The sequence below is a fragment of the Heteronotia binoei genome, chromosome 7, assembly GCF_032191835.1.
Source record: "Heteronotia binoei isolate CCM8104 ecotype False Entrance Well chromosome 7, APGP_CSIRO_Hbin_v1, whole genome shotgun sequence".
In the NCBI taxonomy this organism is placed as follows: Eukaryota; Metazoa; Chordata; class Lepidosauria; order Squamata; family Gekkonidae; genus Heteronotia; species Heteronotia binoei.
Window position 1 is genome coordinate 49908352 of NC_083229.1, and position 20007 is coordinate 49928358.

Sequence of the window (20007 nt, forward strand, 5' to 3'; positions counted from 1 at the left end):
TTCCTTTTAACCATCCTTGCCTTATGCAACAGGAAAGCTAATAGAAACCAACCTTATCTGAAAGAAGCTTTCAAGACCAAATTGGTTAAGTAAATAATCAGTCTTCTTCATCCATTTGAGTAACTCCATTTGGGTGGGAGAGAGCAGAAGAAAAAAAATAACTCTAGCAAGGCACAGGCATGGAAAAAGAACTTCATTTTTACTTTGAGTCTCTGAAGAAAAAACTTTAATCAGGAATGGATTATACTTCAATCTAAACAAGAGTCTGATAACTAGTCAAATCCCTAGAGCTTTCATACAATCCAAGGTATGAAGGTAGCAAGCTGTGCTCATGAACCATAAACATACCATGGGTTTGTTATTTATTAACACTAACAACTGAACTCAATACCGATCCAGTGTGTATACACAGCTCACAAAAAAAAAGTCTGTGACAGTTAACCACAATATGTATTATATTGTAGAAACAACAGCCATGGCTACAACAGTAAAGGATGTTTCATTAACCAACGTTCAAATTTACTTGAAAGCAAAATTACACTAATCCTTTAGTATAGTTTACAAACATTTAGAAAGTGTATAACATTTGAAACAAAAAGTGATATCACTTCCTTTTTGATGAAGCAAACATTAGGGCTTTTTTTTAAAAAAACACAACTTTGTGATCAGTGTCCATGTGATTGCCATGGGAATATTCAATTTACTCTGCAATTTTCTTTATTGAGACCCCCCCCCCCCCCCCAGTTTCAAACACAACTTCATTGAAAGAAAAAAGATATTCACCAGCATTCTGGAATTTCTCCCTTATCTCTTCCCCATTACACAAAAACGCCCTCATATATCTCTCTTTAAATTATACTGATGAATTTACTCTTAAAACTATTGTCCTTCTAATAATATGATTTTTTTTAAAAAATGACACAATAATTATTTGAATGATGAGGTTAAAGAAAAAATGAAGATTCAAACAGAATCTTGGATTTCCAATGAGCTACAAGTAAAATGATCAAACTTTACCAAGAAAACACAAGACACAACAGACGATACATTAATTACATTGTATGCTCATCTTGAAATGAAAAAAAAATGCTGATGAATCTTCAGTTTCAGCAATTTCATCAGTTTAGCATCTGACATTATAATCTATCATGTGCATATCACCATACTATGCAAAGGAGGAGGGAAGAGATCAACAACCCCAGCCCTTACAAGTGGTAGAAAAAATTCACAGTCACAGAAGTTACCTTCATAAGCATTTTGAGAAGGGGCAGTGTGGAGCATCTAAATTGTACAATATAAAACATTGTAAATAACAGCTGAAAACACAGAAGCTGAGTTCTTTAAAAAAAACAAACAGTGCTTCCCTTACAGGTATATTTTTTGAAAACAAGTGAACACTTTAGCCAGACAACCTCTGAAGATCACGGAAGCCATTGTCATACAACGCACGTCAAGCCTCTGGTGAGGTGAAGGCCATTTGCTACAAAATCTAGCTTGCTCTACTTCCTACGGGCATTTCCTCAAGTGGTCATTGTGAAGAGATCAATCAGACAAAGAGTCTCAAGATCAGCAACAAAAGTCTCAACCATTGCTAACCGAGGTAGAGAAAGTCCTGTTTGCTGCTATAATCTGCTTTCCCATTTGCAACATTGTGCCATGCAGGTTCCAGTAACAAAACACACCCATTTTTGCATTTATTAGCTTGCTTACACAAGACATGTTTTTTCTAACAGGCCCCTGCAGTTGGAAAGCATCCCACAAGCTGCTGCCTCTGTCAGTCAGTGTGGGATGTCAGCTTTCTTGTTTTGCTGCTTCCGCCTGGGCTTCCCCAGTTTCCTCAGTGGGATTTCTTTGTGCATCTCCTTCGCCTTCTGCAAGAGATGAAAGAAAATGAACTGTAGTGAAACATTCATTATGCTGGCTGGCTTACCTAGAAGCAATCAGTAAATCTATTGCATTTAAGGTCAGGGTGGTAAAGTAGGTAAGAATAATTGGTTTGGCTTTAGGCAAGTCACTGTCTCGGAGACTAAACCAGTATGAGGTTGCTGAAGGATGATGTACAAATTGCAAGGCTGTTTTGTTCATTGAGATAGTACAAAAGTGACAGCACAACAAAGTCTTTTGCACAGTCTACAGAACATCTGATGTGCCTTGTTATGCTAAACAAATTATTTGGCAGTAAGGAATCTTATCATTGTCTCCACCCACATAGTTCCTGGGGCCAGGAGCAGTAAGAAAAAGAGGCCTTATGGAAATGGCTCCTATATGGCAGCTCTAACATGCAAATTACCACCTAGAATTCACATTGTGAGAAATCGTTTTGCCAATAGGAACCAAAACTAAAAGAGCAAGTCTAATAATGGTTACCAGAATAAAACTAATTGCATAAATGATTCAATTAGGAAAAATTCTATAAAAATGAACATATAAAAATATATTTAGAAAATCGAGGTTTCTTTTCCATTAGGAATTCACAAAGCTATTTCCATAAATAAATACATAGAATAAACACAGATGAAACAATAGATGAAACCACAAAAAGAAATAAAGTGAGATGGCAAAAAAATAATAATCAGATGAAGACAGAATATTAATTTAATTTCCATAAAATGCCATGATAAATAAGAGTTCTAACCTGGTACCTAAAATACAGTATGGTAAGTGGCTTATGAATCTAGGAACAGCATCCCATCACTGGACTATTACCACTGAGAAGGCCCTCTCTCTGATCATCACCTGCTTGATATCAGATGGTAGGCAAAACCGGAAACCAAAGTGTTCTGGTTAGTAACAACAAAAGCTCATGTGACATGGTTCATTCGTTCAAACTGAAGAGACATGTCATGTGAGCTTTTGACTTAAGCACTGGTTCCACAACATAAGAAAAGCGGCCAGTAGAAGGATGAATGAAACACAGACTGAACCTAGGAGTCGCACCTGTTGGATTTCGGACTGCTACCCAAGCAAGGAGTAGCACATTTATTGGTACTGTACACGTCTATCAACAAAAGGATACAGACAGTGGACTTTGGTTCCATTACAGCAATTTAAAATTAATTTGTATTTTGAGTTGTGCTGTATTCATGGACATTTGTAAGAATTTTGGTGAAGAATACATGAATAGGATATAAGAAATTGTGGAGCAATTATTTGCAATATATTAGTAACACAGTGGCTTATTTCAGTTGATATCAGGTGGTGACAAGATCTGGAGAAAGGCTTCCAACACAAGCCTCAAAGTTTAGAAGAGAAAATACACTCCTTCAAGTACCACATTCTAAAGCTGTTTAGTGCTTTAGAAGTCAAAACAAGCATCTTGAATTGTGCCCAAATACTGATAGAACTAAATTCAAGTCCAGTAGCACCTTAGAAATGAACAAGTTTTTTGGAACATGAGCTTTTCAAAAGTCAAAGCTCCTTTTGTCAGAGGGCACACTGACTCCTGAGAGCTCATACTCCCAAAATATTGTTGGTCTAAGGTGCTACTGGACTGAAATCTAGCTGTTCTACAGTAGACCAACAAGGCTACCCTCTGAAACTTACCAACAGCAAGTTATTCATTGGTTTAGTTCCTAGCTGACATATTCACTAGGATGTCACTTGATTTTTCTTTACATAGTCATTGGAAAAGCTTTGATTATGAGGTGATTTGCGGTAGTTCAGTTAAAACATACAAGTCATGTGTCAATCAGTTCAACATATAGTAGAAATGAATGATAAAAATAAGATTAATCTTTTGGCACCACTGTAAAAATGATTAATGTGACAATTTGTGTCCTACTAGAGATGGAAGAAGAATTACAAGTCATCTGGTCCAACTGCTTACACAGTGCTGAAAATCCAGTTAATTGGTTCAACTTCCAAACCAGCTTCAAGGATATATAAACATTGTTGCTTCAACTCACAACTGCATGCCTACGCACCATACACAATGTCAAGTTGTTATACATTAGATGTCTTGCACAATGGTACATATATAACTCTTCCACAAGATGAAGATGGGGCATCCCTTTGCTCAGGTCTTTTAGGATTGATAGAGAAAACAGTCTTTCTGTCCCAGTCCTCTCGTATTCCATCTTATCCAACATGTAATGATACACAACTTTGCAGAGCAGAGGCGACATGGAAGCAAGGTTGACTGATTTTGTTTTCTGAACAAGTCTCATAAAGAAGGCCCCATCTACATAGGACCAGTGGACAGATGGACCTCAATGATCATTGTCTCTACCACTGCTATGGTAGAGGCCACTCTTCTCTGGCTTCCCAGCAGATCCCCAGATTTCCTATTGAACTTCTAAGACCTAGTGGTCCTCACTGCTTCCATGGAACTGTAAAAGTGAGTTCATATTTAATATAAGAGTGGCAGGGTTTTCGTACATAGTTTACTTACATTGGGAAGAGTTTTGTTTACTGCACAGTATTATTTTGCACACTCAATTATGAAGAGTTATTGTCCTAATTAAGGCAGCTAAGGTGGAAACAAATTGAAAAAATGCCAGTGAGAAATTCTACAAATATTTGAACAAATGTGAAATTTGAAATATTTGAACAAATATCAAAGATGTAGCCATTTTAGTTTCTAAACTTTGGGTTCTAAATGTTGGGTTTTGTGGTGGTAGATATAAAATATAAAACTGAGTCTACTGTAGTTTGGTCACATTAGGAGAAGACAAGAGTCACTGGAAAAGACAATAGTGCTAGGGAATGCTGCAGACAGCAGTAAAAGAGAAAGATCCAACATGAGATGGATTGATTCAATAAAATAAACCAACAGTGCTCAGTTTGTGAGACCATGGCTGTTAACAATAGGATGTCTGGGAGGACACTAATTCATAGGGTTGCCATAGTTCACAAGCAACTTGACGGCACTTAGCACACAAACATACATATAAAATGTGGAGTTGTTTTATATCAAATCTGTCTACCCCTAAACTCTCCAAACTCACAGGCAGAAGTCTTGCCAAGTCCCACTACCAAAAAATAAAACTGGAATAATCTGCAACCTTCTGCATGTAAAATATATGCTCTACTGCAGAGCTATAATCTGCTATCAAACATTCTATTGATATACATTAAATATTTATATTAATACACTGGAGTGGTTGCAACCAACAAGTTCAAGGAAAGGATTTCTAGACCTTCTCCTTCCCTCGTACTCCCTAAAAAGTGGCCTTTGGGAATCAAGGGACCATCAAGAATAATGTAGAACAAGGCAGTGAGGGCTGCAGCCACAAGTAGTGAGACGAAAAGGCTCACCCCACCTGAGTCACAGAAGAACAGGCACAAGAGGTGTGGGGAAGAGGACTTTCTATAGATTTCCCTGCACTTTGTCCTATTTCTGTAGATTTCTGGCACTTCGTCCCATATTATGCTTGAGAGTTCCACAACCTTCAAGAGTATTTTAAAGGGAAGGGAAAGCAAATGAAGAGGGAAGGGAGCAGCAGCAAAAATCCTTTCTACAAATGTGTTCCTTTCATGGATTGATATTCTAGCAGCCTTTCATGGATTGATATTCTATTTATACACGTTAGATAAAAATTAAATCTGAATAGATGTTAAAGCTTTTACCACTAAAAATATTTAATTCCAATAGGGTGTTCTACAATATCTTTTTTGTTACATACACTGAATACTTACCAGTTTTGTTTATATCAAGTTCTGATAACTTTAGGGACAGTTCACTAGAATTCCCACTTGTAGAGGATACAAGGATATCATGAAGTGCATTTCGCCTCCCAGTTCTTCCAGAAGCAATGAAATCTGCATATGTTGATTCCACATCAGTCATTGCTAACAAGTATCCACATAGCAATACCTAAGGAAGCCAAACAAAAAGCAAAATTATATTTAGGGCACATATGCCAGTAGGAGCTGAAGGAAAATATGAAAATGCCTGATATTTCCCAATACATACTTCCGACAACGTCTCATTATGAACTAAGAATAATGAAAGCTAACAAAATGTTCCAGTATCGATGATATTTAACTATGTTGCCTCAGCTGCAAAAGACTGCAATTATCTGAAAGACGTTATATAGGAGACAGACCTTAAATCAAGTAAACTGCATGCAAAAATTAAAAAACTTTGACAATCGGCGGCATGCAGCGCTTACACTTGAACATCTTAGTATGTGCTTTGTATACTTCACTTAGATGTCTGTCTATTCTTAATGTACCAAAGAGTATTGCACAAGTGCTGGTATATTTAATGAATTTACACCACATAGAAATATTACTGCATTAACCAAGTCTCTGTTAGACCTGTTCACAAGTTAGAGAGAACACATATAACAAACACACAGGGATGCCCAGCGTGTTTTCTTTAATACAAGCTATTTTATTCTATGACTGCTGATATGCTGATCATAGAATAATGGAAGCTGCTTTAGGTACCCATCATGAAGAAACACATGGTATACATTAAGTAAATAGCCGTAGAGACAAGATGAGGGGGGCAATAAAAAGTAGGTTGGTGGGTGGATAGGTGGGAAGGACAGAAACATTCAGGGAAAGGTGAGAAATTTGAGGGTGCCAGAAGGAAGGAGAAAGGAGTGTGAGGGGGGGGGCATTCAGAGGGAAGTGATGTACCCCATAAAACTCTCTCCAGGTTTCCTACTGTGCATCTCAGTCCAGCAAGCAGCACTACACAACTGGACCACAGTTTCCTCTGTAGAGGTTGCAAAAGAGAGGGAAGGAAGGCAATTTGAAGACAGAGGGGCAAAGAAACATAGGCTGGTTGGTGGGTGAGAAGAAGAGAAGGAAGCAGTAAAAGGGGACAGGCTACAGAGTCTACTAGGGAATGGAATAAGAACATAGTGGGGGGGAATTAAATGCGATTCCCCCCCCCCAAGTCCTTGTGGGTCACCTTCTTGTTTCTTCTCTAGCCATGCATGGTCCCAGAATATTTGAAGGGTTTCCAGAACTCTGAATCACACTTCAAACTAAACAGGCAGCCAGAAAACCTCATGCAGAATCAACTTCATGTAGTTCATAAATCCATTCTTTTAAAAAGATAATTGGAAGAAGCAACATTTTATGTGAGTTGAAATATAATTGCTTTTAGTAAGTAAGTAAGTAAGTAAGTAAAATTTTATTTATATCCCGCCCTCCCCCGCCAAGCAGGCTCAGGGCGGCTAACAACAGCAAAACAACAATACATTTAACAAAACATTAAATTAACCCCAAACCGATTAATACATTAGTTAAAACAGTTACTAAATCTAAAAACATTAAGTTAGATCTGACAGTACCGTTATTAATCGACGCTATGCCTGTCAGTTTGTGAATGATGGCGGATCTCCAGACTGGACCATTTTGATGTTTCTTTGTGAACTTGGTCAGCCGTTCATGAATGCCTGTTTGAAAAGGGTGGTCTTGCAGGCCCTGCGGAACTGATCAAGGTTCCGCAGGGCCCGCACTTCCTCTGATCACACCCACAGGCTTTAGTCAACCCTCAGTTAAAGGCTGATCACACCCACAGACTTTAGTCAACCCTCAGTTAAAGGCTGCATTGTGAGATCCAACTCCACTATTCTCTCACCTGACCACCCTGGCTTCCTCAGCCTCCCTCTATCCATTGTTTTCAAACAGAAGCACACTTTTTTGACCAAAATTGTTCCTAACAAGCTTTTGTTTATTTTTGGTCTCTTTATTTGTGTCCTCCCTCCTACTCCAGTCTTTCTTTTCCCCTCGTTTCAACACAGCCAAGAGACAAAACAGCTATATGAGTGTTCCTGGAGCCGACTGACCTGTTATTTGAGAAGCAGGAGGAAAGGGATTAGGTAGAACATTTTATACGGGCTAAATAAAGCCATAGTGAATACCTCAGGAGCAACTTATCCACACAGTAGTTTGGACTTATGAAACTTTTGAGAATGGCAGGTGACAGGGACATCAGCTCAAACACTGACAACCTAATTTGAAGGCAGCAAACCAAATCTAAAATGGAGCTCAAAAGTAGTTGCTTGTTTTTTTCTGGAAGAAAGAATTTTCCCAAAGAACACACCTTGATAATCAGTTAAATCTTTACCAGCACTACATTATCTGAGAAGCCCTACAAATATTGCTTATGTATGTTTCAATCCTTCAAATTCCTCTGACAGGAAATGAATGTGATATTCAGGGATTGTTTTGTAGAAAAATAGGTGGTGGAGCTCACCCAGGGATTGTTATGCAGCTGCACCTACTATTCAGTGGGCAAGGTGGGAAGGAGGAGGAGGAACCCTCAGAAAGGTTCAGGAGCTGTGCTCCTGTGCGCTCCTACTGAATCTGAGGCCTGGTGATATTCTTTGCAAAGTAGGAAAAACAAGGTGGCTTCTTGGCCTCTTCATTCCCTGCCCCCCCCCCCCCCCCCGGTTCTTACCTAATATTTGCTAGGATAAGAGAGCAGGCAGAGAGAGATGATGGAAATTCTATCTGGGACCTGTCAGATTTCAGCTGCTTCACTGATTCTTGAGAACTGCCTTGCTGCTTATATTCATTACATTGTTTTTCAACTACAGCATTCTTAAAACAGTTAACAAGATTTTAAAATACAGCCTTTAACTTGTCTCTCACATTCCATACCTCAACCTTCGTTCTGGGACACTATTATTTTATTCCAGAGCTGCACATTCCCAAGCAGTCCTAACAAAAGCACAGAGGAACCAGGTGTTCTGCCTCTGCCGCAATTCAGCTGGTGTCTCAGAATGGCAATTTCTTAGATGAGGCACTCCCTAGCCCATCAGTCTCCAGACTGAAGATCTCTTAATGCTAGGCCAGATTCAGATTCACAGCAACCAACAGAAATACCTGATCTTTATTGCCTGAGCTTTGTTCTATATAGTTAGAGCCAATTTTAACCATACCAGTACAAAACTGTTAAACTACCCCCCCACAAAAAAAAAAAACTGGGACAGTTGGTGGGATTACAATTTATCCAATCCATTCCACAGGGAACCCACAAATGCAGTTTTGTTTTAGGTAGATAACAATGCAGAAGAGAAGCAGGGTAAAGTCTAAAGTAAGTATGTTCACTGGGCCTTGGTTTCTTTTCCATGCAAGAGCCTGGGTGGAGCCAGAATCTCTTTCAGAAAGGGAGAATGAACTCCTAGGAAGGTGTCTGATAGTTGCTGGGCTGAGTTGCTGTTTTCCTTTCTGCTGCAGGCACTAAACGCTGGTTATGGCCTGAGATGTAAGCCTTTTGGTGTGACCTAAAGGGCTCTTGGACAGTGGCCCACATCCTGCGGCCTTGCATGAGCCAGCCCAGAGGACTAGATCAAGTTTTTGTTGTAAGCTGCATTGGATCCCCCTTGGGAAAGCAGGACAAAAATGCCTAAATAAATGTATGGAGATTGGCGTTCTGAGATTTGGTATGTAGGTCAGTTGCCTAGCTATCAGCTCATGTAACGTTCCTAGAAGAAACATCTACTTTAGCAGAAGCTATCTTCTCCGTTCTCTGGTTGGGGTTTGGAGTAGCATCTAGATAGAGAAGATGAAGAGGGATAGGATCCTTAGATTTATTTATTTATTTTATTTTATTGGATTTATATTCTGCCCTCCCTGCCGAAGCAGGCTCAGGGTGGCCCAAGATCTCTACAGTGTATTTATATCAGACTTTACATTTATTTTATATAATCTGGCTGGATGAGGAAGTGACAGGACAGAGACACATGAAGGGTGGCAACAGAAGATGGGGGTAGGAATAGTTTCCCAAGGGTGGTATAATATGCCTCCATCACACTGGAAGACAGACAAGGCAGTTGCAAGATTAAGAACATAAGCTGAATTTTAAATTAAAACTCATTCAGAAAAAAAATGGAAAAGGACTTGCAAATTAACAAGGAACACAGTATTGGATTGATATCATATTATAAATAATGGTCTTAAAATAGATTGCTAGACAGAACATTTACTGCATGAAAATTCTGCATTTTGATTACTTCTCAGTATGTGTCAAATAAGGTTCCATTGGTGAAGTCCTGTTTGTCTGATCCCTTGATCCAGGGCTAATTTCTGAGGCTAAGTGCAAAGCCGCTGGGTAATTGGGCAAATGACCAGCTGCAATAAGCCACTCTTCAAAAACAAATAACCAGGCCCTTGATGCTAATTTAGTATCAATCCTAAAACACACAAATTATTCCCTGCCAGGCTACCAACTCACAGCAATCCATTAATGAACTTAATTGTTACAAGGCCAATTCCTATTCCTGCAGGCTGCAGTGGGTTTTCCAATAAACAGATAATGAACATGCTATACCAGATTTTCAATTCAAATATTCTTATCTTTGTTTCCCATGAGATTCAAAATAACTCCCCTAACACCCACATCAATATTGTGACAATGTTTTAAATTGCAGGCTTCGTAGAACTTTCATATTCCTTCACTGAAGAAAGCGTGGTATTGACTGGACAGCCATAGTTGTGAGGCAAGGGACCACTTCAGATACTTCTATCTAGGACTTTTTTTTTGAGCAGGAATGCACAGGATCGCAATTCCAGCTGTCTTGGCATCAGGGGGTGTGGCCTAATAGGCAAATAAGTTCCTGCTGTGCTTTTTCTACAAAAAAAGCCCTGTTTCTATTAGGCTTCCCAACCCCCCAACCCCCCCCCCCCGCCTGCCAGGGGACCCCTGGATAAGCAGCCTAATCCCCCGCTCCCTAAAAATCTGATAGCGGGGGTGGGGTGTGTGGAACGGCATCGTGTCTCTTTCCCTGCCTGGCTTCAGGCTTCTCCCTTCCTCCGAGTTACAAAGACCCACCCACCGCCGGCCTGCTATTTGCTCCAGTCTGGCCTCCCTTCGCGAGGTCCATGCTGGGACTTGTAGTCCTTGCATCCTCTCACGTCTGCTGAGCATTATTCTCTATGTGGAGATTGATTCTCATAGGGTATAATGGGGAATTGATCTGGAGGTTTCGGGGGCTCTGGGGGAGCTGTTTTTTGAGGTAGAGGCACCATTTTATGAGCCCCAAAAGAAGGTGCCCCTATCCTTCATTATTTCCTATGGAAGGAAGACATTTAAAAAGGTGTGTGGTTCCTTTAAATGTGATGGCCAGAACTCCCTTGGAGTTCAATTATGCTTGTCACACCCTTGTTCCTGGCTCCGCCCCGATGTCTCCTGGCTCCACCCCCAAAGTCCCCAGATATTTCTTGAATTGGATTTGGCAACCCTAGTTTCTATCCAGGCAAAACCCATAATTTTAGCATAGTATAGTGGTAGGGCTCTGACTTGGATAGGCCAGGCTAGTCTGATCTTGTCAGATTTCAGAAGCCAAGCAGGGTCAGCCCTTATGAGTACTTGGATGGGAGACAAGGAAATCCAGATACTAAACAAAGGCAGGCAACAGCAAACCACCTGTTTGTCTCCTGCCTCTTGTTCATGGGGCTGCCATAACTTGGTTGTAACTTGATGGCACTTCCCACCACCATAGTGGTAAATGCAAAGTTCATAGTCTGCGCCTCACTTCAAGGCTGGCCTGGCATCCAGGATGCAACAGGGTAGGACGGGGACATGGTGAAGGCAGCCATCAGTGATTGAGTGGTGTCAGTTCTGGGATTTTCCCAGAACTGATATCAATCCTCTCTAGGAATTGGCAAAAACACTATGATTCTTCCAAAAAATTTACCAGTGATTCCTCATCCACCACTTCTTTTTTTATTATTTCTGTTTCTCACCAGCTGCTAGAGTGCCAGCGGGCAGGGTCCACTGGGGCAAGAGTTCTCCCACCCCCAGGGGGCACATGGCAATCCTACTTCAGCCCCAAACTCTCTCCCATAAGTATGGTTGGCATGGCACTGTCTTGTGGTAAACATCACAACAATCTCAGGCTAACTGCATTATTTTACCCTACTAGGAATCTTCGCTGTTTAGATTCAACTGTCATCATATATTGTAATCTTCACACTGCCTGCCTAATGTTATCATATTTTGTAATCCGCTTACTGATTGACTGAAAATGTTTATCTCACTTGTAATCCACAAGTTCCAATGAGAAAGGCACTATAAATGAAAATAATAACAACTGTAGCTTTCTCATGACAGGCCCATACTTGGTTGTTATATCAGCATACTCCCTTGTGCCTCCACCCACTTCATCATCAAGGGTGCAGAGACTAAAGGCAGAACTGTGACTCTTAGCAATAATTTGATCCCTGTTAAGAAAGGAACCCTTGCTCATTTGGCAGTTTCCTCATACACTTGGCAAAAGTGACAAAGGGAACAGGAAGTTCCATATGGATGCATCTCTGGTCTTCAAAATGTTTATCATATGCACTGATTTTACCAACACTAGTGTGATGGACAGATTAAGTTCTGCCTTTCCCTAAGAGTGACCCATAGGAGCTGAATGTCGGTCAGAGGGGCAGCTGACAGTTCTGTTCATTCATTTGAGTGAGTTTGCCACAACTACAATGTTGTGTTCACATAACAAATACAAGTTAACTCTTTGTTTGCTTAATCAGTGGGTTGGATGCTTATAAACTCAGGAAAATAAGCACACACACATAAATTAAGAACTTGATTTTTAGCAGCAGTCAGTTCCCAATCACCCAACAGCTTTGTCCGGTAACTAAGTGAGGGGTGATTCCTTAAGGGGATTATTAGGTTATCTTGTCTGGTGATGTCTCTGTGAATGACAGAAAGGGAACCTTGCGTATGAAAGGGTCATGATGACTCTGCATATTTTAGAAGAGAAAAGATGAGTAGCAAACTAACTGCCTGGCTTACCTGAAACTGTGGGACAGTGGTTGAAGAGAGTGGTAGGGTTGTTGAATGAGAGTGAAAAAGGGTGTGACTACTGGGAAATGAGTTCTCTCCTCTTCTCCATTTTTTAAAAAGTTGATAAATGGATTCCATGAAATTAAGATTTCATTTCTCACATAACTGCATTGATATGAACATTTTTTTAAAAAATAATGACTGAATAATTTCCAAAGGTTTTCTAAAAAACCTTTCCACTAGATTATATACATGCTAATTGCATAACTGAACAAGACATATTTTTAAAAAGCACATGAAATATTTAATGTTTGGTATTAATGATGTGTAGCATTTTCACCAGATGCTACACATCTGGTTTATATTTAATCAGCTTCTGCTACCTCAAATTCAGAATTACATCCTTCAGAATTTAAAAGCCTGGTGACTCAGTACAGCTGTGTTGGCTTTATATTGTTAAGGATAAAATGCAATCTTTTGTTTTGCTGCCTGTCTCTGGAGAATCATACTGAAGAATCCCTTACAAACATATAGAGCGTTTTCGCACTAGCGTTTACTCCGGCGTAGCACCCCATTTACCTCCGGATCTTTTCCTGGTTTTCGCACCTGTTGCTCCGGCGCTGCGGTTTGCTCCGGCGCTTCAGGGGTTTCACGCCGGAGTATATTTTTCAACATGCTTCCGGAGTTTTTGAAAACCTCCGGATCCACTCCGCGGAGTTTGCTGTGGGAAATCCATCCATGCCGGATCAACTGCTTTGTGGGCGTCACCCTCTCCCTTTCCGTCCTCCCACCCCATCCACCCCCTTGGCCAATCATCAGCCGTTCGCGGCGCTTCCCAAAAGTGCCCACACGGCCATTTTTTTTAAAAAACTTCATATTTCTTGCGTAATAGCGATATTTCGAAATTAACAAATAGGAAAAAAAAAACCCCTCCTGGAATAGCCTCAATTGCCACTTCAATTGGTTTCGTTAGAATTTTTTTTTATTATTGACTTTAGTTGCGTTATTTCGCTGAAGTGGCAGGTATGTGAGGTTGCTTTTCCGCTGTAGCGTTATCTTGCAACTACAGAATTGCATTATACATTATACATTGTTGGGGGGGGGGGAATCTAGTGCCGGCGCGGGCCAAAGCGTTCATGTGTGTGTGTTTTAAAAAGGCAATGCCTCCCTCAGCTGTGCCACCAGCATTTCTGGACCTGCACAAAATCGCCATGTATAAAATGGGAAGTTGGAGTCCTGCATTCTCCTCCCTGGCTACATTCCGCTCGGTTAGAAAATAGACGCGAGCTCGCTCTTCACACGCGCCACAGAAGGGGAAGGAGAGAATGGGGCGGGGGGGGGGGGAGCTCTGGCAGCAGGAATCAGTCAGGTCCCCGTTGCAGCTGCAAGCGCCAGCCGGGGAGGGGGAAGAGCACGGAGGAAATCCCAGCTTCGCCACCAGGGAGGGAGCGAGGCTGGGAAAGGAAGAAGCTGCCACACACACACACACACACAAACCCCTCGATTTCTCTCTCTTCGTTATTGCGATATTTCGCAACTTCGGAATTTGTGTTGGGGGGGGGGGAATCTAGTGCTGGGATTCTCCACTGTGAATGCTTCTGTTAATACATAAAGGGCTGTGGAGGATACTACAGCTGCAGCCAATCCATAAGCAGAAGCGGCACACGTGATGCGGTTTGTCCACGAAAAGAAGGGGAATGAACAGCTGTGACTGCTCGATGTTACGTTGTTACGTAGTTACGCAACCAGACTTGCGCTTAAAAAAAAAATGATTGACAGGGCATCGAACTCAAGTCGATGCCGGTGGGAAAACGATTTGAGCCGGGGCTTCATGGAAAGCGACTCCGCAAAACAGTCCATGTGCGAAAACGAGGAAAATGAGCCGGACATAATTGCGCCGCGGAATAAGGGGAGCAAACGCTAAGTGCGGAAACGACCATAGTGAGTTCAGCACACTTTCTATTGTTATTTATTTACTTTATACCCCACCTTTCTCTCCAATGTTGACTCAAAAGGGTTCACATCATTCTCATCTGCTCCTTTTTATCCTCACAACAACCCTGTAGGGTAATTATTTACAAAATTTATACTCTGTCTTTCTGCCTCCATCAGGGCCATCAAATAGGCTAACAGATTAAATATACACATAATAAAATCAGATCTTAAAAACCATTAAAACTAAACAAAACCACATTAAAATACACATGTAATAAAATTAAACACATACACTAAAAACCAGAATTAAAAACAGGCCAGGAAAGAGGGATCATTGAAAGAATGTTAGACCAAACAAAAACATCTCTGGATACAGTTCCAAGATCACCCAGCAACCTTCCATGGCAGAGTGGGGATTTGAACATGGATGTCCCAGATCCCAGTCCAGTATTCAAACTGCTACACCACACTGGCAATTTTTAAAACTGGAGGCCATGGGGAAATCCCAGTTACCATCAACAAAAAGTTAAACCAATAATTGCTTTCTTATCAAACTAATATTAGAGCACAAGTTATTAGGCAAAGAAAGGCTCCCTTTTCTATATCTGAATACTATATCTGAAAGAAATACTATTAATCTGCTTTTAGATACATCAAGCAAACCATCATGTATGTTTGCATAACCAAGCACTGTCACATTATTGTAGCATGTGACACTGTTCAAACAACAGTATTAAAAATAATAAAAACTACTGATGTTCAGCACTGCTCCAGAATAGACAGGTGCACATAACTACTGCAATTTTTGAGAGGCAAATAAAATAAAACATGTCCGATATAGCCCATATATTGGTCAGTCACACTGTTATCTTCTATACTGGCACCCTTTCGCGCTACTGAAGCATTACACAATCAGCCAGAAGCAGAATTTAGCTGTGGTTCCACACAGTTCTTAATAAGATTCTCCTCTTTAGTAGTCCAGTAATGCCTGCTGCACATCCAAAATGCACTGACTATTGAAAGTGGAGAAAGGGCCTGCTTGCCAACACATTTATATTCGAATGCACTTGCACTTCATTGCTCCACTAGGATTCTCCCTCAACTCATTGCTGTTTTTGAAAGCCTTTGTCTCTTTAGCTTTCTGCTCTTTATTACCACCCATTTCTATTCTTTTTCAAGACACTGATTTGCACTAGTGAAACCAAAAGCTTCAGTTAAGACTGACTTCAGACCAAGGCAATTACTTGCAGAGTGGGAGACACCTGCAAAAACTAAAGCACCCTTTATACAACCAAAGTTGGGGGCAGAAACTGGATGCTTTTTATTTATAAACCTTCAGGAATGATAGATAAAACTGATTACCAGAGGACTCTGAGAAAAGCAGAGTTGATGGGAATATCCATTGAGAATAATTTGGAATGGGGCAACAGGGAATTAGTTATTTAACAATCAGAGACGTGCCTAGAAAACCAGAGGGATAAGGAAAGGCCGTGGCTTAGTGGCAGAGCATCTGATTTGTATACAGAAGGTCCTAGGTTGGATCCCCAGTGTCTCCAGCTAAGGATCAGGTAGTAGTAGGTGATGTGAAATACCATCACCTGAGACCCTGGAGAACTGCTGCCAGTCTAAGTAGATAATACTCTTTGATGGACCAAGGGTCTGATTCAGTCTTAGGCAGCTTCATGTGCTCAAATATCCAGTGTTCAAAGAGAAGGCAGATTGTCTGCAAACAACCACGTCTGCAAACCACCACCTATGGAAGAACCTGAATAGGAGCCACTGGCAGAAACCATTACTCTCTTTCCGCCCACGTAGGTGAGATATTATAAATTTCCAGGTAATTTTACACTAGGCAAAAGGAAAAAGATTGAAAATTACTGTATTTGTATTTGAAAACCAAAGCTGCTTAAATTATTTACAAAATATAGATATTTACATTTGTAGGCTCTGCAGACCTACTGGAGGCAGCTCACAACTCAATAAAATGAATAACTCAAAGTTACTAAAACAATATAAGCCGATAAAAACAAGGCAGGTCATAAAAGCACATAAGCATGGCAGTCTAAAATGATATTTATAGAACAGTCCTCAGACTAGAAGCCTGAATGAAAAAGAACATGTGACATGGTGGTGTGGCAAGCCAAATAAACTGAATGCACTTTGAGAATCCCACCCATGGACAATTACAGTGCAATTCTAAGCCTGTTAATTTCAGGGTTGTAGGATTGCACTGTTACTGCTGCAGTGCCATTCCATGCAGGGACATAGGTATAAACTGCAACAGTCTGCCAGTAATGTCCTCCAACTTCTCTGTAATGATCAAATGAGCAATAGCAATGCTAGAGGAAGTTGCTAGTGTGGTAGCAGCCATTAGCTTCTATCTTTCTGAAGTGGTATATTTCCCACCATGGAGAAGTTGGGGGTCATGGCTACAAATCAAAGAACATACTCCAACTTCCATAGCAATAATTGCTTCATGCTATAGTTCAGGGGTGCCCAGCTGTAGCTCTCCAGATATTTTTTGCCTAAAACTCCCATCAGCCCCAGCCATTGGCCATGCTGGCTAGGGCTGATGGGAATGGTAGGCAAAAAACATCTGGAGAGCTACCGTTGGCCACCCCTGCTATAGTTCAATCTGAGCTACAAGTGGCTATATGTATAACTCATCTCCAATACCTTGAGGCTTCATAGAACAAAACTACATGAATTCCTGCAGGTTGGTCTTAGTGATGACAAAGATTTTACAGTTGCCTCATATAATTCAAGAGAGAAAAATTGTTATGCTGAATGCCAAAGAATCAGCTGTTAAGTATGTATCATAGAAAAAAGTTCAGGATCCAGAAATTTAGAAAGTACAGCACTCTGTGATGTATGAATTAAAGGTCTTTGAAAAATCTTGCTTACCACTCACGACACTAACAGCTATAGAGAGTATAGTATATTGTTTGGAATGTCAGTGTAGGATCTGGAAGATTTGAATGCCCACTCTACTATGTCAGCTCGCTGGGTGACACTGGGCCAGTCTCAAAGTCTCAGTTCAACCCAGAGGAGAATAATATAAGTCACTTTGGATCCCTGTTGGGGACAAAAGCTAGGGTATAAATAAATAAATACACATGCAGCAGCTTTTGCTGTGCTCCAACACCATCCTTGTACTGTCTGAATAAGGAAATGGGAATATCTAGTGTAAAACTATTAGCCTTTGAAAGTTGGAGTACAGGGAAACCCAATGTAGTGTAGTACCTAGAGAGTCAGAAAAGGATTTGGAAGATTCAGGTTTGAATCTCCATTCTGCCATGGAATCTTGCTAGATCCTGGGCCAGTCACTCTTCCTGTAACCCTAATCTACCTCTGCCTGCTATTCCTAGAACCCCCACCCCTTGCATCAGACTCTGGGACCGTGGAACTGCGAAATGTTATATGCAGGGACCAGGCCCATAGTCAGGGGGAGGGGTTGGGGGGCCAGGCCTCTCCACCCAATCCTCCCTTCAACCTGTATGGCCCCTCCTGGCAGTCCTGCTCTCCCACGGCTCTCGCAGTCCCCGCTCTCTCCACTACCACTTCTCTGGTGGCCCCTGATCTCCTCGCCACTCTGGCAGCCCCTGCTTCCCTCCGCGGTGCCTCCCCCTCCCTCCCACCCACCCGGTAAAGTGCCAGCCCCTGGACCTGATTGGCAGGAGAAGCTGCTCCAAGGCTGGCGGATTGGGGGACAGTGGGGAGGAGGCAGCAGAGCCGCCGGCCTCGGCATAGCTTTTTTTGCAGATCAGTTGATCTACAGGGGGCACCTTGAAAAAGCCGCAGGAGCCGGCGCTTCACCAGGTGGGTTGGAGGAAGGGAGGGGAAGGCACTGCAGAGAGGGGTGGGGGCCACCAGAGCAGCGGGGAGATCGGGGGCTGCCAAAGCAACAGCAGCAGAAGTGGGGACTGCCAGATCGGGGGGGGGGGGGCTCCACCTGAAATTTTATTCTGTGAGCCCCCCACACACACACACACCTGAAATTTTCTGGCTACTGGCCTGTGCAGGACTAAGTCTTACAAGCTCTATGTCAAACTCAGGAATGCAAATACCAGCTTATGGGCAAAACAGCAAGTTCAGACTTCAACATTACCTTCAGGAAGATAACTTGAAGCGAAGGCTATTTATGAAAGTCCTGAGTGATGTTCAGGGCAAAAGGCCTACTCTTTATATCCAGCCAAGACAGATGTCTCATAGTTCCACATCCCTGAAAATTATTGGCAGCATCACAATTGAGACAACTTCTGAGCCAGACTTCAGCTACAACACTGAAGTGATTTCTCTGCACATAGAACATAAGGAGATAACCCACAATGGACATCTTGTAATTAATGCTATTTAAAATTTCTCCTGGAAATATATTGGCTGAAGGCATTGTAAGCTGTAAACATGATGCCAGAGAAGGCGGGGGTGAGGTGGGGAATGCATCAAGTTACATTTTAGAGGAGTGATCCAGAGAAAATCTCCATTATGACTGCACAATACTAAGCACCTCCCAGTTCAAATGACATTTGCTCTGGGTACAAAGAGATAAAAAGTTTTACTTTTTAAAAGAAAAATGAAAACTTTCCAGGACTGGAATGTGTTTTGATAATCCAGAGTTAGAAAAAGAAGAGTTCGGCATCTACCTGATGTGCCTTATGATATCAGGGTTCATAAAGGAACAATTGGCTTCAGGTTGTATGCTGATTCATTAAGCTGAGGCTTACCCAATTGAGTTTCCATCCTTTTGGGGATCTAGGGACTGTTCCATAGATCGGACTTTACTTCAGCCAAATTTGGGCCAGGAGGGGAGGACTCCAGCACTACTTTCACTCAAAGTCTAGACCCTGTCATTATAGACCTCAAAAGCAATGTGAATATATTGCCAATATAAGCAGCTTTAATATTCCTGTTATGATCACTGCCAGCAGATCTATCTACGTACATCTTACTCACTTGTTTTTAAAATAGTGGTTGCAGTCATCCAATTTAGATCACAGTTGCTCTCTTTATTGAAATAGCCCCTGAACAGATCTGGAATACATATAACCAGGGATGTTATGTGCCAATTCCTTTTCTGCATCAATACATTCCAGCTGGTAGTAGGGTCTTAATGGCCTCAGCTGAGGTATTACAGCCAGGCTGCAAAAGCAAGCAGCTGCATTTTCAGATATTGATGGTTCTGTTCAGCAGGAAGTCTTGTACCATGATCATCTTTCAAACCAGAAATAATGAACTGAGAGTCTGTTTCAAAGGGAAAATTAAAACAGCGAGTGACCGCCAGAAACAGAAAGTTTCCAGTTTTCCAGTCATTCTCCAGAAACAGTCTTCCAGTTATTTCCAGAGGTCATCCCAGCTGCATTATAAAGTAGGACTTATTA

General features: G+C 41.4%; 1 protein-coding gene across 1 annotated transcript in view; it reads right to left on the reverse strand.

Annotated features, from left to right (window-relative positions):
* Window positions 1-431: 431 nt before the first annotated feature.
* PKIA (cAMP-dependent protein kinase inhibitor alpha) overlaps window positions 432-20007 on the reverse strand; it is a 68052-nt gene continuing 48476 nt past the window's right edge. Inside the window, exons 2-3 of the mRNA XM_060243607.1 lie at window positions 5638-5815; window positions 432-1871 (exon numbers count right to left, since the gene is read on the reverse strand). Coding sequence (XP_060099590.1) covers window positions 1792-1871; window positions 5638-5788 — 231 coding nt within the window. The 5' untranslated portion in view covers window positions 5789-5815 and the 3' untranslated portion in view covers window positions 432-1791. The remainder of the gene's footprint in view (window positions 1872-5637; window positions 5816-20007) is intronic.